This window comes from Monocercomonoides exilis (genome assembly GCF_001643675.1).
Source record: "Monocercomonoides exilis strain PA203 chromosome Unknown scaffold31-1199392, whole genome shotgun sequence".
NCBI classification, from domain to species: Eukaryota; Preaxostyla; order Oxymonadida; family Polymastigidae; genus Monocercomonoides; species Monocercomonoides exilis.
The window spans coordinates 429,683-446,071 of record NW_027150576.1 but is presented as its reverse complement, the minus strand read 5'-3'; the positions used below and the strand labels follow the sequence as shown (position 1 = coordinate 446,071).

At 35.7% G+C, this 16,389-nt stretch overlaps 6 protein-coding genes across 6 annotated transcripts; 3 read left to right on the top strand and 3 right to left on the bottom strand.

The window, feature by feature from the left end:
• Positions 1-2: 2 nt before the first annotated feature.
• MONOS_14631 (RNA binding domain-containing protein) lies at positions 3-1,405 on the bottom strand. The gene is made up of 6 exons (XM_067867447.1): positions 1,385-1,405; positions 1,040-1,334; positions 780-923; positions 567-699; positions 370-513; positions 3-281 (listed from the first exon to the last, which is right to left on the bottom strand). Exons 1-6 carry the CDS (start codon positions 1,390-1,392, stop codon positions 244-246), a joined length of 762 nt encoding a protein of 253 aa, XP_067724885.1. The 5' UTR covers positions 1,393-1,405; the 3' UTR covers positions 3-243.
• A 741-nt stretch (positions 1,406-2,146) lies between these two features.
• On the top strand, positions 2,147-4,789 carry MONOS_14630 (Flap endonuclease 1, FEN1). The gene is made up of 5 exons (XM_067867446.1): positions 2,147-2,287; positions 2,373-2,431; positions 2,482-2,584; positions 2,681-3,706; positions 3,945-4,789. The coding sequence occupies exons 1-5, from the start codon at positions 2,159-2,161 to the stop codon at positions 4,713-4,715; spliced, it is 2,088 nt and encodes a 695-aa protein (XP_067724884.1). The 5' UTR covers positions 2,147-2,158; the 3' UTR covers positions 4,716-4,789.
• A 67-nt stretch (positions 4,790-4,856) lies between these two features.
• On the bottom strand, positions 4,857-5,658 carry MONOS_14629 (uncharacterized protein; the record flags this gene model as incomplete). The annotated part of the gene is made up of 2 exons (XM_067867444.1): positions 4,857-5,430; positions 5,483-5,658. The coding sequence occupies 2 exons, from the start codon at positions 5,656-5,658 to the stop codon at positions 5,013-5,015; spliced, it is 594 nt and encodes a 197-aa protein (XP_067724883.1). The 3' UTR covers positions 4,857-5,012.
• Positions 5,659-6,616: 958 nt separating this feature from the next.
• On the top strand, positions 6,617-8,079 carry MONOS_14628 (putative 60S ribosomal protein L7-3). The gene is made up of 2 exons (XM_067867443.1): positions 6,617-6,883; positions 6,938-8,079. Exons 1-2 carry the CDS (start codon positions 6,659-6,661, stop codon positions 7,784-7,786), a joined length of 1,074 nt encoding a protein of 357 aa, XP_067724882.1. The 5' UTR covers positions 6,617-6,658; the 3' UTR covers positions 7,787-8,079.
• Positions 8,080-8,461: 382 nt separating this feature from the next.
• On the bottom strand, positions 8,462-15,398 carry MONOS_14627 (uncharacterized protein; the record flags this gene model as incomplete). Its single annotated transcript, XM_067867442.1, has 3 exons — positions 12,579-15,398; positions 11,371-12,503; positions 8,462-11,015 (listed from the first exon to the last, which is right to left on the bottom strand). Exons 1-3 carry the CDS (start codon positions 15,372-15,374, stop codon positions 8,462-8,464), a joined length of 6,483 nt encoding a protein of 2,160 aa, XP_067724881.1. The 5' UTR covers positions 15,375-15,398.
• A 117-nt stretch (positions 15,399-15,515) lies between these two features.
• Positions 15,516-16,389, top strand: MONOS_14626 (uncharacterized protein). The gene is made up of 2 exons (XM_067867441.1): positions 15,516-15,899; positions 15,988-16,389. The coding sequence occupies exons 1-2, from the start codon at positions 15,574-15,576 to the stop codon at positions 16,085-16,087; spliced, it is 426 nt and encodes a 141-aa protein (XP_067724880.1). The 5' UTR covers positions 15,516-15,573; the 3' UTR covers positions 16,088-16,389.

The window sequence follows — 16,389 nt, the reverse complement described above, 5'->3', positions numbered from 1 at the left end:
GGTGAAAAAAGCAGTTAATTGGTATTTATTTCTTTTTTAAACTGAAGTGTTTGCTTTATTCTTGCCAAAACAAAAAGTTCCATAAATAAACACATTCTTCATTGCATACAAAATATATCTTCTTTTCCCACAACGATAAATTTGTCAGATTCATTTGAATTTTTTATTTTTGAACGCTTATCTCTTGCATATATCATCCATATTCAAGGAAATACTTTTTTAAACATAAACCGAACAAAACCTTTATTGAGACTTATATCTTGCTAACATAGCATCCAATTCTGTAAATAATAAATGTAAATAAGATAAAAAAAAATATTTTTCGAAATATATATACAAAGATAATTTGACAAAAATACATTCACGTACCTTCAGCGGAATGTTGGAGACGTTCTACATCTCCAGAAGAACCTCCTCTTCTTCCTTTTGATCCACCTCTTCCGCCACGAGGTGCTCTTCCACTTACATCAACAGCCAGATCAAGGGTAATTGGCTGATTTTGGAATTTATAAGCTGAAAAAATTAATTAAAATGAAAGTCTTTACTTCAATTTTTACAAAATGCACCTGTTAAATTTTTAACGCATTCTTCTGCATCAGATCTCTTCATAAAAATAACTTCTGCTTCTCCTGTTGATCTTCCAGATGCGTCATATTCAATTTTGCATGAAGAAATACCTCCTTGACGGCTGAAAACATCCTGAAAAAAATAACGACAGTCAACAACGACAAAAAATATAAACACAAAGTTTCAAAAAAAAATTAGATTTTAATCCAAACTTTCAATTGAGTTTCGTTCACTTCATAATGAAGATTATGAACAAGTACTTTGGATCCAGATTGCTTAGGTACCGAAGGCGCAAAATCCTTTCCACGTCCCATTCGTTGAGAACCTCTTTGAGGTGCTTTCCAGGAAGCATTTGTCTAGCAAACGAATTTATATTTGTATTTCAAAAGTTGTTTATAAATGTCAAATTACGGCGTTGTTCGGTAAATTCCGCGGAAGATGAAAGCTGTAAGACGAAGAACGTATAACAAACATCCATGGCAAGTGGATCAAATCGATTTAAACGTTGTCTTCCACCGCCTCTTGAAAAACGTGTTGAAGCACCTTTTCCACCAAAAGCCGGCTGAGTAGTTGGAGCTGCGATCACTTGAACGTATTGCACCCCACGACCATCAGATGAAGGTATCATAAGAGTTGTGGGTTGAGCAGCAACTTGCCTCGCTTGACGACGCCCTCCCTGAGCTCTTCTTCCCCCTCTCATTGGGCGCAGTTGCCTTTTTTCGCTTCTACGTTTTTGAATTGCTTCATCAAGGCTAACGTTTAAATTCCTATTTTCATCGAAATAAAAGATAGATCTTATAATAAAAACTATTCAAACAGGCTCATTTTGTGATCTGATAATCCATTGTTTGTATAATCTGATCTGTTGAAGTTTGTTTTTCTTTTTTCCGTTTACACGAAGGTTATGCTCCTTGTTTTTATGATACATTTTATTGCATATTAAAGAATGAGCGGCAGAGAAGGTGGAAAAAAGAAACCATTGAAAGCTCCGAAAAAGGAAAAGGTTGAATTAAGTGAAGAAGAAAAGGCGTTTAAGCAAAAACAAAGAGAGGATGCAAAAGGTTTTTTCAAAATCTCATTTTAATGAAAAATTAAGTATTTTGAAAAAAATTATTTTTTTCGTTTCGTATTCCTAGCTTTGAAAGAACTTCAAGCTAAAGCTGCAAAGAAAGGTATGAATTGTTTTCTTATAGAAAATTCAGTTTATTTATCCTATTTGCAGGGCCTTTGACTTCTGGCGGAAGGAAAAAGAGCTAGATCACTTGTTTGAAGTGGAATTTTGCTCACAAATGAGAATAGAATCTTTCCAAATAAAAAACAATTATGCAAACATTATTTACTTTGTAACTCTGACCATTCACATACTTTCAAACAGCAACGTTTGGATAATTTTTAATTTTTTTTGGAAGAGATGACTCAATCTAAAAATCATTTCGATTCATTTAACCAAAAATAGTTGCTAATATTATTTGTTGATAAACTAATGTATTTTTTTCTTTTGAATTTCAATTTTTTGCAATTTGTAATCGCTGTTCATTTGAAAAAGCTTTGTTTAAACAAATAAACCTAATGATCAACCCATCACAATTAAATGGGAATTAAAAATTTGATGAAATTGATTGCGGAGAAAGTTCCGTCCGCAATCAAAGATGCAGAAATTAAAAATTATTTTGGTAGAAAAATTGCTATTGATGTTTCGATGGCTCTTTATCAATTTTTGGTTTGAATCTAAATTCAAATTTTTCTTGATATTTACTCATTGATAAATCAAAAAAATGCAATATAATTTCACGTGTGCGCCACAGATTGCTATTAGAATGGATGGAGGCGACCAACTTACAAGTTCTGATGGACGTGTTACAAGGTTGGCAAAAATACTAATTTTAATGTAATTATTCACAATTTTCTTAAAAGTCACATTCAAGGTCTTTTTAACAGAACAATTAGAATGATGTCAAACGGAATAAAACCTCTTTATGTTTTTGATGGAAAGCCTCCTGAATTTAAGGATGGAACAGTATTTACTTTTGCATTTTCTTTTAAGTTTAGCATTTTTTTGTTAAAATTTTGATATTATAACAATACGTATTTGTACTGTTATGCGCATATGTAGCTTGCAAACCGTAAAGCAGTACGCGAAGAAGCGAAAGCAAAAGAAGAAGAGGCAAGAGAAGAAGGTGATATGGAAGCCGCAAACCGTTTTGCACGCAGATCGGTCAGAGTGCTTGCTGAACACAACGAAGATGCGAAAAGATTATTGCGTTTGATGGGTGTGCCTTATGTTGAAGCAGAAGGAGAAGCAGAGGCTCAATGCGCTGCATTGTGCAAAGCAGGGGTTGTTTGGGGAATTGGATCAGAAGATATGGATTCTCTTACTTTTGGCACACCTATTCTTCTTCGCAATTTAACTAGTAGCGAAGCTAAGAAACTTCCAATTAAAGAAATACACTTGAAAGAAGTTTTGGAAGGATTTAATATGACGATGAATCAATTTGTTGATCTGTGCATATTATGTGGATGCGATTATTCTAAGTCAATTAAAGGCATTGGAGAAAAGAAAGCATATGATCTTATTAAGAAATACGGAACACTCGAGAAAGTTGTCTCCAAAATCAGAGAACAGGATCCTGAAGGCAAGCGGTACCTGATCCCCAACCCTTATCCGATTGAAGAGATGAGGGAATTGTTTGTCAACCCACCGTTGAACCACGAAGCTCTGGGAATAGATCCGAAATGGACTGATCCAGACGAGGAAGGGCTGGTGGAGTTTCTTGTAAAGGAGATGCAGTTCGACGAAGGGAGAGTGCGAGGAAACGTCGACCGTATCCGAAAGGCGAAAAAGCTGCGGAGTCAAGTCCGAATGGACCTCTTCTTCAAAAAGAGCGAGCCGCCGGCTGAAGAGCAGAAGGAACAGGCCAAAAGTACAACTCAATCATCAAACAACACAACAGGGCAGAAGGGGAAAATCACTTCAATGTTTCAGCCAAAGAAACCGGAGACTGATTCCTCGTCTTCAAGTGGAAGTGCTGCAACAAATGCTCAGCCCACAATAATAACTGGACCGCGCCTTCCTTCCAAATCGAAGTCAAAGGCAGCAAAGAAGCCACCGACAGTTGTTTACAGGAAAGTAGAGCCAATGGTTTGTGCGTTGTCTGTTGAAAAAGATAGAAGAGAAAGAGAAGATTTGGCTTTGAACAGAAAATAAAATGTGTTTTTTTGAAAATGAAGAGATAATTACATTTAATACGAATGAAATTTAAAGTTGTAATGATTTTTATTTTTTTGAAATTATTATTTGCAATTGTAACTTCTTTATTTCATTTTGTTTTTGTCTTGTTTTTTTTTTTTTTTTTTGATAATATATTTTAACCCTTCAGCCAATTCGAGTGTATAAAGGAGGGCTATCTTCTTTCACTTCCTCCTCTTCTACAACTCCATCCTCTTCCACTTCTTCTTCATCATCACAGAAATCATCATCTACTTTTTCTCCTCATCCAATAGAGCCAATGCCGATCCGAAAGACAAAGCCATCTTCTCCTCCTGTTTCTCCTCTTCTGCCTCGTCTCCATCCACTCGACGGAGACGACAACGACGAGGAAGATGGAATTGAAGGAGGGAAAAAAAGAAGAAGGAACAGATTGGTTCGTGAAGACGATGAAGACGATGAAGAAGAGGACGATACGCTTGCCATTCTCGAAATGGGCGAAATGATTCCGAGGAAAGTTTATCGGAAGAGAGAGCCCAGAAAAAAGACCAAGCAGCAACAAAGCAAAGAAGGAGAAGGAGAGGAAGGAGAAGAACAAGACGAAAGTGGAGATGATGATATGATTGATGTGGTGTTTGATGATGATGATGAAAATGATGATGCAGAGGAAGATGTTGATGAAAACTTAAAAGCTCCAAAACGAACAAAAAAGGAGATATTGAAAGAAGAAGAATCCAAAAAAGAAGACGCGAATCACATGGACGTTGAAGAAGAAACAAAGAAAGATAACACAAAAGATGACACAAGCACTTCAAATCATTCAGAGAATGAAAAACAAGAACAGACTTCAACAATTCCTCAGAGAAAAAGGTTGTTAAAGGCTGTAACTGATGATGACGATGAAGACGATGAAGGTGCAATGCTCGAAGATAATGATAAATAACAAAATGTCGATTCTTTTTCAATTCAAAATCATTACACATCATCTTCTTTTTCAAAACTTCCACTTTCATATTATTTTTTTTTTCAAAGATGTATCAAACATAATAACAAAAAACAAACTCATTTTCAAAGAGACAAAAACGAAGAAAAGTTTTTCTTTGTTCTTGTAAAACAGAAAGCAAGAAAAAAATTTTCTTTATTAAAAAAATGAAATGAAATTGTAATAATTGCAGAAATATTGAATTTAAGAACTAAAAATTGATACATAACACGTAAAATTCAATAAACAGAAAGAATTTTATCTGTTTTTCCGATTCTCTCGAATTTCCGTTTTTGGGGCTGGTCTTGCAATCGCCTCCATTTGTTTTGAAGATGAATCTGATGAAGTGGAAGATGAAGAATCTTCCCTTCTTTTGGAAATCTCATGCTTTGATTGTTTAGGAAGAGGAGGATTTTGAGTTATCCAATTCGAACGCGTTGCTAAGCCTAAAGAAAGAAAGACATACAGAACAATACAGGTTATTTTGTTCGAATTGGGTTGAGTCATCATGAGAATAATCAGAAGAACAATTGTTCCGATATCTGCAACAAGAAAACATTCGATGGCCGAACGAATAAATCGATTATTACCATCCTTTGGACTAGCATCAGGTTTCATGGCTTGCTTAAGAGATCGATATTCAAAGAATGAAAGAGTAAGATACAATAAAAATGCCCTTAAAATAAAAAAATTATTTAAAAGGAATTATAAGCAAAGAAGCATCAGACCATCTCGCTAAAAATGTTGAAGTCGGGGAATAAGGTCGTTTTTCCGGATTTTTTAACAAAATTGTCAACAATGCTGACGGAAAAGCAATACCAACAAGTGAAATAGTAATTCTTAACGCACAAAGAAATAAAATAACATGAAGATTTCCTGAAGAAACATTTGAAGCTTTTCTCATTTTTGATAACTTTTTTCTTCAGAATATATTTTATTCCGGTTATGATCATAGAGATGGGTTTTACGTGTTCTATTTAGGATATTCATTTTTTGAAGTTTTTATTGAGAGTTCATGAAATAGATCTGTGAAAAACGAAGTCACTGTTGCATAAGAGTTGATTTTCATTTTGTATCATCTGAAATTTAAAGAAAATAAATTAGATTGGACATTGAATTTTATGATTACATTTTTTCCAAAATTATTGTATGAAAAGGGAGAAGTTGCTTTTAGAGAGAGAGTTCTTTGAGAAAGATAACGTGATGATAAACTTTTAATATTATTTGTCCGATGAAATTTCAATGACGAACAAATAACACCGTTTTTCTGAATATTTTTTCAACAAATATTTATTTTTATGATTTTATTTTCATCATTAACTTTTCACTTTTATTTCTGATTGTTGCATTAATTATTTTCTTATTTAGTTTTGGTTTTGAAGTTTGAAGATTTTGTGGTCAAATTGATAATAAGGTATGCTGAATTCGATCAGTGATGAAGAAATTGATATAAAAATTATGATGTTAGTAATTTGCGCGTGAACAAAATTGTAATGATCACGATTTTTTGTCTCTGAATAATTTTTATTCAATTTGAAATTTCTAAGTGAAATAATTTTTTTTTAATTGTTGAATTTTTTAAATAATTAATGTTCTTTTTATTTTTTTGATTTAATACATATTTTCACACAATTTCATAGGTTATCTTAAAAAAATTTTTTTCTCAATTCAACAATGAATTTTCATTAGAACATTGTTCTCTTTTTTTTCACAACAAAAATCTTAAAAAATAAAAACGAAAAAATATCAAGTGAATCATATAAAGTTTTTGAATCTGAAAGTTAGGCTTAAAAAAATCAAAAAATTAAGGAAGAAGTTTGAAAATAAGATAAAAATTTTGATCTTTTGTCATTTGAGGAAATTCTGTCTGCTCTTTTATTTTTAATAATTTGTTTTGTTGTCGTATGCCCGCAGAAAAAAAGAATCTGCAAGAGAAAACGCAGAAAAGCATGACCCGCAAAGTTAGAAAATGGCTGAAACACGAACTCAAAAAGCCCGTTAATATCCCAGAGGATCTTACAAAAGGAGCTGTTGTCTGCGAAGCAATAAACAAATTGTGCCCAAAACTTATTGAGGAATTCGATGCAGATCCAAAGAACGTTATTGCACAAACTGCAAACTGGAAGAAAGTACTTTTTTGATAATTTTTCTTTTTTAAAAAATAATTTTTGATTTCACAATAGATTAATGCAGCACTCATCAAATGTGCAGTCGCTCCTTCAGAACTTCCCAATGCTGTTAAAGCTGCAAAAGGTGAAGCTGAAAAGCATGTTCTCTTCCTCGTTTACAAATTGAGCAATCGCGCAAAAACTCTTCGTGTTGCTCCTGAAAGTGTTGTGAAGAAGATTGCAAACAAGGAAGCGAGAATTCGCAAAAGATTTGAGTTAAAGAAAGAAAGAAAGACTGAAGCATTGAGAGAGAGAACAATGGGTGCAATTCGCGCTGCAAAATACAACCGCAAGTACAAGAAAGATCGCAAGAAGAGAATTATGCTTCATCGTAAAGCTGAAAAGAAAGGCAACTTCTATGTGCCTCCAGAGCCCAAGCTTGCCTTTGTGATGCGTCTGCGTGGTGTGAATGGAGTACCACCAAAGCAAAGAAAGATTCTTCAACTGTTCCGTCTTCGTCAAATTCACAACGCTGTCTTCGTTCGCCTCACAAAACCAACACTCAACATGCTCAAAGTCATTGAGCCATATGTTGCCATTGGATATCCCAGTGTCAGAACCATCCGTGCTCTTCTCGTAAAGCGCGGATATGCAAAGATTAATGGACAGAGAATTCCTCTCACTTCAAACAAAGTGATTGCACGTGCATTGGGCAGATACAAGATTAAGACGTTGGACGATTTGATCTGGCAAATTGTGACAATCGGAAGACACTTTGCCAAATGCAACCGTTTCTTGTGGCCATTCAAGATGAACTCACCAAGAGGAGGATACAAGAAGAGCAAGTTGAGGCACTTTGTCGAAGGAGGAGCAGCAGGAAACAGAATGGGAATGATAAACAGACTGATTAGAAGATGTCTCTAAGCATATCATTTGAAGAAGAGATGAGTATTTTTTGGAATGAAGAAGGTGGAACAGTAATTGCTCACTTATAATTCTTTAAGTTTATTCTAATTATTTTATTTGTATTTATTGATTATAAAATTCTCCCAATTGAACAAGTGTTTTCAAACATCTGGAAGGGGAAGTAAATGAATGTGAGCAAAGTGTATAAGCGACTTGAGACAGCTTCTTTTTTTCTCTGTTATTGTTTCCCATTTCACAATTTGTGCTTTTCTTTTATGTGTCGAAAAGAGCAGCACTTGTATGATTTATGTTATTCATGTTATTTACGATTATTTTTCAAAAAGCAAAAACGAAAGAAAAGTTAAGAATAAAGCCGAGTTCTAAAAGATTGTGAAATATTTGAGAGAGAAATAGGATTGCGAAGTGAGATGATTCATAAAGCATTTTCAAACAAAATAATTATAAGGAAAAGAAGAAAGAAGTGAAAAAAGAGAGTCAATGAAATAACATGTGAACAAGAAAAGGATGTTAAAGAGTGAAATGAGATGCTTAGAGATTGAGAGTGATGTGGAGTGATTGTGTATGGAAGATAAACAACAAAAGGAAAGGAATAATAAAAACATCTTATAAAACATTTATGTCAACATAGAGAAAAAATGCATTTTTTGTTCTTTCTTTCTTTTTTTTCATCATTCACTTGAAGTCTTCGTCTTCAAAGTTCATTTCTCCATATTTCTCATCGTCCTCATCTTCATCTGCCCATTCATCATCATCTCCTGTCTGCATTCCATTTCCTCCTCCTCCTCCTTCTGCATCTGCATCTGCATCTGTGCCGGCATCCAAATCTTCGTATTCTTCCTCGTCTCCTTCATTTCCATCGCCATAAAGATCGTCCCTCTGATTCCTCCCAAACACATCCTGTTTGCCTCTTCCAGTCTCTTCTCCTTCACCTTCACCTTCGTCTTCGTCTTCGTCTTCGTCCACATAATCACTTCGATCCTGCGTGTTTCCCATGCTTTCTCTGTTTGACCTGTTCCCAAATGCATCTTCATTGCCATCTTCTTCATCTCCTTCATCCACACCAACTGGATGTGCATTGTCTTCATCTTCGTAGTCTTCATCATCTTCATCTTCATCATCGTCAAATCCAGCCAGCTTAATTTTCCTGCCATCCGGTGCAACAAACCCAGAAGAAAACGGGCTTGAGGAAGAGGAAGAGGAAGAGGAAGAGGAAGAGGAGGAAGTAGAAGAAGAGGCAGAAGCAGAAGAAGAATTAGAACCAGAAGTTGGATGAAACGAAGAAAAACCAACAACTCCGCTTCTGAGTGAATTCTGTTCTCGTGTCGTCTCTTTTATTTTTGGTGTTGATTGAACACTGTCTCTTTCATCACCTGAGTCAATGTATCTGTCGCTCTGCTCTTCAAAGTTCTCCTCTTCATCAAATGAATCAGATTGAGAAGAAGAAGAAGAAGAAGAAGAAGAGGAAGAAGAAGAAATTGGATGTGCATTAAATGCTTGATTACTCAGTCTTTTATCTTTATTTCCTTCTTCATCTTCATCCACAAACTCGTTGCTTTCGCTTTCTTTCCCTTTTGACATGCTGTCAAATTCAAAACTTTCTCTATTGCCGGAATATTCCTCATCGCTGCTTTCATATGAGCTTCTGAATTTCTCCGTTCCCTTCATTTTTTCCTTTCCTTCTCCTTCTCCTTCCCCTTTCTTCTTTCCAAAGAAGTCGTTGTCGTTGTCATCATCGTCTTCATACCCGTCTTCGTCTTCGTATCTTTCCTGCTCTTCAGATTGGCTGTCATACGAAGCTGTTCCTTTCCATTGCTTTTTGCCATCAAATCCGTTTGCTCCTTCTTCCTCATCATCATCATCTTTTTTCTCATTTTCATTATTCGATTGCTTAATTGAATATTCGTCTTCTTCTTTTTCTTCTTTATTATCAACATCATCTTCATCTCCATCCTTATTATTATTATTCTCCTCATCTTCATCTTCATCATCTTCATCTTCATCATCTGGCAATGCAAATATCAGTTTCGTTCCAAACAATCCTTTTTGTGAAGGTGGCTCTTGCGTCTTTTCTTCACTCACATTTTGTTGTTTTTGCATTTCTGATTGATCTTCTCCATTTGCTTCTTCTTCTTGTTGAAGCATATCTTCTTCTTTTCTCTTCTTCTCTTCCTCATCTTCTCCCTCATCATCATCATCTTCTTCTCCCTCTCCTCCTCCTCTTCTCCTCATGCCTCCTTCTTTATCCTTTCCAGAAGGACTATCAAAGGAATCATAGCTATGTTCATTGGATTGATCGAATTCATCATTAAATTCATCTTCCCTTCCTTTTTCATTCTGTTGCTGCTTTTCATCCGATTCTTCTCTTTCCTTCTTGTTCTCTTCATCCAATTCATTTCCATGTAAATCATCAAAACTCTCTCCTTTTCCTTTCCTTTCTTTCCCATCCTCTTTCCCATCCTCTTTCCCATCCTCTTTCTCTTCCTCCTCTTCCTCCTCTTCTCCATTTTCCACATTTTCCTCATTTTCCTCATTTTCGCCTTTCTTCCTCATCATTTGCTGTTCTGTTTCGTATTCATTGTCAATCTCATTGATTTCTTCTTTGTCGTCATCTGAATGCTGCATTGCTGGCGGAGACAGCTGATTGCTTTCAAAAGAAGAAGAAAAAGAAGAAGAAGAAGGAGAAGCAAATGAAGAAACGAAAGAAGAAGAAGAAGAAGAAGAAGAAGAAGAAGAAGAAGAAGAAGAAGAAGAAGAAGAAGAAGATGATGATGATGATGATGATGACGACGACGATGATGAAGCAGAAGAGGTAGAAGAAGGCATAAACGTGGGAGGAGCGATAGAAATAGCGTTTTCTTTGTTTTTATGCGACTTTTTGTTGGCTTTTGAATGATTTTCTATTTCTTCGCTTTCACTTTCATCTCTTTGGTTGTGTTTGGATGAAGCACGATTATTCTTGTTATGTTTAGATTTCCTCTTTCGATTCTTTTCAAATTCTCTTTCTCTTTCTTCGCTATCTTCATCCTCTTCCTCCTCCTCCTCCTCTTCTTCCTCCTCCTCTTCCTCCTCTTCCTCTTCATCCTCCTCTTCCTCCTTCTCATCCTTCTGCAATGCAACTAATGTCTCCACTTCCTTCTGTACAACTGCATGTATCTGTCTGTTTGCCTCCCTTTCAAACACTTCGATGCATTCATTCACCATCTGTGACAATATTTCATCGCCACATCTGAATGAAGAAGTTTAATGGAAGAAAAATAATGAAAAATAATAGAAGGAAGAAATAAATGATAAATATGGAAAAAATGGAAAAAATGGAAAAAAAATGGAAGAAAAAGGAAATAACAGAAGGGAAAAAAATGAGATGAAAATAATGATGAATAAAGTGTCAGAAAACAATGGAAAATAAAAATAAAATAAAAATTGAAAAAAATAAATAAATTGTGAATAAAGAAAAATTTCTCACGAAATAACTCGAAAATATTAAGAAAAAGAAAATATCATCATTTCATTCACAAAAAAAAAGATTATTTTTTTCAAATTTTCTTTTGAACAAAAATTAAATCCAATCATTAAAAACATACAATGCCAAAGTCTTTGCGTACTGCCTCTTCCTCTCCTTCTTCTCTTTCCTCTCTTTCTCTTCACTCCTTCTTCCTCTTCTTCCATTGCCCTTCTCACTCACACTTTCTGGTGTTGTGTTAATCTCTCCCTTTGCCTGCCGAGGAAGCTGAGGTTGAAGCTGAGGGAGAGAAAGAGAAGGAGAATGTTCGATTGATTGAGGAGAGGAAGAAGAGTAAGAAGAGGAAGGAAAAGAAGAAGAAGAAGAAGAAGAAGGATAAGAAGGAGAAGGAAGAACAACACATTGTGGATGAGGAGGAGGGACTGGCTGGGCGAAAGTGGAGGGAGTGATGAAGGGAGAAGGGAGAGAAGGGAGAGAAGGATAAGAAGATTGTGTGGTGTCTTGTTGGATGAGGGGAGGAGAAAAGGAAGAAGAAGAAAAAGCAGCAACAGAAGAAGAAGAAGATGGATTGACTGTGGAAGAGACTGAATGTGTTGGCAGAGTGGTTGAGAGAGAGTCAGACACAACAACTCCAACAGATTGCTCTTCTCCTCCTTTTTCTCCTTTTTCTCTTTCTCTTTTTGATTTGCCTTCTTTTTCTGCTGATTTGGATGAGATTGAATGAGAATGCGAATGAGAATGATGGCTTTTCTTGTGTTTGTCTGATTTTTTCTTTTCTTTTTCTTTTTCTTTTTCTTTTTCTTTTTCTTTTGATGTTTTATGCTTCTTTTCTGTTTCGCTCTCTTCTTCCTCTTCCTCTTCCTCTCTTCTTTTGTGCTTATGTTTATGCTTTTTCTCCATCTCCTTCTCTTTCTCCTTCTTTCTTTTTGCTGACTCTTCCTTCTTCAAATCTTTATTTTTGGATGATTTTTGAGATTTCTCTTTCTGTTTGTCACTTGCTTCTGAATCAACATCTTCTTCCTCTTCCTCTTCTTCCTCATTTTCTTCTTCCTCCTCCTCCTCTTCTTCTTCATTTTCTTCTTCTTCATCCTCTCCCTCTTCCTCATCATCCTCTTCTTTTCTCTTCTTTCCAATTTTTGGCTCCACTTTGCGACATGAAGCAGGAGATAATTCTCTTTCTTCTTCTTCTTCCTCCTCCTCCTCTTCTTTTTCTTTCCTTCTCTCTTTCTCTTTCTCTCTTTTTTTTTCTGCAGTCTGTTTGGAAGACATTTGTCTCAATCGAGATTGTTCTCTTTCTTTCTCTTGCTCTTTCGCACCATCAAAACTAACTTCTTTTGGCTTTGTCATCATCATCTTCTCTTCTTCTTCTCTCTTCTCTTTCTTCCCCTTTCCCATTCCTTTTTCATCCTCCTCTTCTTTTTCATCATCCTCTTCTTCTTCTTCTTCTTCTTCTTCTTCCTCCAACTCAATTCCATATGTCTCACATGTCTTCTTCACTGCGTCTGTCATCAATTCATCCAAAATGCCATCCACAATCTCATCTGAATACATTCGTGTCATCTGAACTATGTCTGAAGGCGTGTAAAGAGGCTGCCGCTGAAAGGAAGGGAAATAAAGAGAAGAAGAAGAAGAGGAGGAGGAGGAAGGAAGAGAAGAAGAAGGAAGAGAAGGAAGAGGAACGGATTGTGGATAGTGTGAAAGCAAAGATGGATGAAATGAAGAAGAAGAAGAAGAAGAAGAAGGATAATCAAGAGCAGGAGGATAAGAAGGAAGAGCAGAGACTGAAGTCACTTGCCGAACTGGAATCGAAGCAGAGACGCTGTCTGAAACAGGAATTTTTACTTCTTCCATCTTTTCTTTTTCTTTCTCTCTTTCTCTTTCCCTTTCCCGTTCCCTCTCTCTTTCTTTCTCTCTCTCTTGCTTTCTTTTGATTTCCATTTGATATTCCATTTCTTCTCTCTCTCTCCTCCTCTTTTCTGCCTCAGCACGCTCTTTCTCTTCTTTCTCTTCTCTTTCTCTTCTCTTCTCTCTTTCTCTTTCCCTTTCCTTTTCTCTTTCTCTCTCTTTCTCTTTCTCTCTTTCTTTCTCTCTTTCTCTATCTCTTTCAGCCATTTGCTCGATCAATTCTTCAACACGTGAATATAACGGCCGCATATGCAACATTATCCTTTCTTTCTCTTCTTTCTTTCTCTTCTTTCTCTCCTTCTCTTCTCTTCTCTTCTCTCTTTCTCGCTTCTTCTCTCTCTCTTCTTTCTCTCTCTTCTTCTCTCTTTCCTTTTCTTCATCCTGTTTTCTTTTCAACTCCATCTCCTTTTCTTTCCTTTCCTTCTCTCTCTTCTCCTTCTCCTTCTGCATCTCTTGAATCTTTCTCTTCTTCTCCTCAATAAGCTCCAAAAGATGCAAGTTGTTAGCTTCGTCTTCCTTCATTCGTTCTTCCTGCTCTTTTCTCGCTTTTCTTTCCTCCTCTTTCTTTTTCATTTCTCTTCTGCTTTCTTCCTTTTGCATTTTCTCTTCTCTTCTTCTTCTTCTTTCTTTTTCTCTTTCTCTTTCTCTCTCTTTCTCTCTCTCCTTTTCCCTTTCCCTTTCCTTCTCCTTCTCCTTCTCCCTCTCTTTCTCTCTTTCTCTTTCTCTTTCTCTGTTCTCATCCAAATTCTTGATCGCATCCCTCTTTTCGCTTTCAATCTGCCTTCGTTGCATCTCCATCTTCTTCTCCATCTCAGCCTTCGCTCTCTTCTCTTCCTCCTCTTCAAGTCTTCTCTTCCTCTCTTCTTTTTCTTCAATCATCGCCTGCATCTGCGCCCGCTCTTCTCTTTCGTGTATTTCTTCCAGTTCTTTTTCTATCTTCTCTCGCTCCTCCTTCAGCTTCCTCTGCTTTTCCTTCCTTTCTCTCTCCTTCCTTTCTCTCTCTTCTCTCTCTTTTTTCTTCCTCAGCTCTTCTTTTGCCCATTCCAGATCATCCTCATCTTCTTCTTCGATCTTTGCTTCCTCTCCCTTTCTTCTCCTTTCTTCTTTCTCTCTTTCCATTTCCTCTCTCTTTTTTTCCTCTTCCTCTTCTCTTTCCTCTTCTTCTTGTCTTTCTCTTTCTCTTTCTCTGTTTTTCCTCAGCTCTTCGTTCAATTCTTCTTCTCTCTTTCTTTCTCTTCTTGATTCTTCTTCTCTTTCTCTTTCTCTTTCTCTTTCTTTCCTTCTTTCCTCTTCCCATTCAGCTTCCTTTGCCACCCACTTCCTTCTTTCCCTCTCAAGCTCTTCTTCCATTTCCTTCTCCTTTTCAAGAGCCCTCTCTTTCAATAGTTCTTTTTCACGCTGAAGCTCCATTTCTTTTTCATGTTGGAGATCGGATAACCTCTTTTTTTCGGCCTCAATCGCTTTCTCAATCTCTTGCTTTCTTTTTCTTTCCTGCTCCCTTTCTTCTTCTTCTTTTCGAAGTTGTTCTTTTAATTTTATCATTTCTTTTGCAAGCATTTCAACTCTATTATCAGTTGCTATCTTTGTCTTCAATTTCTTCTTTTTACCTATATTCTTCTCTTGAGGCTTTTCAGCCTGCTTTGTCTTCTTTTTCTTTTTCTTTATCGATTTTGGGGTAGCCTTTGTGGGTGACGGGGGAGCAGATAAGGGCTCTGACGGTTTTACCAAAGGAGCTTTAGGTTGAGCAGGCGCAGGGCTGTAAGGGTGTGTCGTTCTCCAAAAGGCGACATAGGTTTCCTCTTCATTTTTTCTTGGCGTTGCAGGCGAATGCATCCTTTGAGGAACGCCTTTCCTTAAAAGTCTAGGTATTTTTGAAGATGGAGCTTTTGAAGAAGTTGTGACTTTTTTTGAAAAAGGCTGATTTTCTGATGAATTGTCAAAATCAGAATCTTTGTCTTTGTGAGCATCAGAAACGCATCCATCAGATTCTCTATAAAGAGGAGATGGAGGACTTTCAATTTTCTCTTGAGTTGCAAAACTCTGGTCAATATCTGAAGCACTTTGCGCAGATCTTATTTTTCTCATTTGTTCTTGTGCAGCACGCCTCATTTCTATTTGCTTCATTAACAAAGGATTATAATTTTCATTATCATATAATCCAATGTCTAAATCATGTTTTGCTTGAGCTTCTAAAAGTCGCATCCTCGCTTGGATACTCATCTTAAATTTAATAATAATATAATTATGGACATATATATTAATTCAGATGCGATGTGTTTTCAATGTAATTTTTAATATATGTTTCATCTAATTTTTTTGAGTATACAAAATTTATTGAACCAGATCAATCAGAGGGTATTATTTTATGTTTCTTTTTTGATATTTGATATATTTTCTTTTATTGTAAAACCTTCTTTGCATGGGGACAAGCTCAAGCAAACAAAAACATTTTGATAAAGCTGCATATCCATATGGTCGCTCGTCATATCGTGTTGAAGAACTTTTACAATCTTCTGCTTATCAAACTTGGGTAATGGAATACGAAAAAACACCTGAATATAAAACAAATCAAACCTTACCTGAAAAATTACCTAGAGAAGTGGAAAGAGATTTACTTGAAAGACATTGCAGAGAGCATGCGGAAGAACTCACTCAAGAAGTTAAAAGACAACTTTCAATATTTTCTCAACCTACTGTTTACAAATTCGAACTGTCAGGAAAGTTAATTCAATTAAATGTTATCAGGTTTGCTCTCCTTCTGAGATTTAAATTTTTATTCACAATGCTGAATCCACATATGAAACATTTGTTTATTGTATTTGTTTATCTTCAGCAAAACAATGTGTAAAATTCTGGGCCCACCTCGAACAAAAGATCCAACGCTTGTTGGAGAATGTACATCTTTGGGTTTTGTCCCAATGCTTTCCCAATAATTTCTTTAATTTTTCATAAAAGCTTCACTTCATGATCTTTAACTCAAAATTGTTTTGTAAAGCTATTTTTTAATTCCTGTACATTTCATGACATTTTTACAATTTTTACAATCTTAAGCTCCTTTTTTAAATATTGTTTCTTCAGTTTTTATTTATTATTATTTTCCGTTTGAATTGAAAAATCATTGATAGGGTGCATATTTTATCTTGACCTCAATTTTTTATCTCAACCCTATTTTTTTGAAACTTATTTTTGCTTTTTTGATTTGTTAAAAGGCTTAAAAATAAAACAAAATAAATAG

Bases quoted from the DNA above. Each gene is read 5' to 3' on its own strand.
- MONOS_14628 (XM_067867443.1), top strand. From the start codon at position 6,659: ATGCCCGCAGAAAAAAAGAATCTGCAAGAGAAAACGCAGAAAAGCATG. The intron at 6,884-6,937 runs GTACTTTTTTGA...ATTTCACAATAG, and splicing joins AAACTGCAAACTGGAAGAAA to ATTAATGCAGCACTCATCAA.
- MONOS_14631 (XM_067867447.1), bottom strand. The intron at 514-566 runs GTGCATTTTGTA...TAATTTTTTCAG, and splicing joins ATGCGTTAAAAATTTAACAG to CTTATAAATTCCAAAATCAG. The intron at 282-369 runs GTACGTGAATGT...TATTATTTACAG, and splicing joins TCTCCAACATTCCGCTGAAG to AATTGGATGCTATGTTAGCA.
- MONOS_14626 (XM_067867441.1), top strand. From the start codon at position 15,574: ATGGGGACAAGCTCAAGCAAACAAAAACATTTTGATAAAGCTGCATAT. The intron at 15,900-15,987 runs GTTTGCTCTCCT...GTTTATCTTCAG, and splicing joins ATTCAATTAAATGTTATCAG to CAAAACAATGTGTAAAATTC.
- MONOS_14630 (XM_067867446.1), top strand. From the start codon at position 2,159: ATGGGAATTAAAAATTTGATGAAATTGATTGCGGAGAAAGTTCCGTCC. The intron at 2,288-2,372 runs GTTTGAATCTAA...TGTGCGCCACAG, and splicing joins TGGCTCTTTATCAATTTTTG to ATTGCTATTAGAATGGATGG. The intron at 2,432-2,481 runs GTTGGCAAAAAT...TTTTCTTAAAAG, and splicing joins TCTGATGGACGTGTTACAAG to TCACATTCAAGGTCTTTTTA.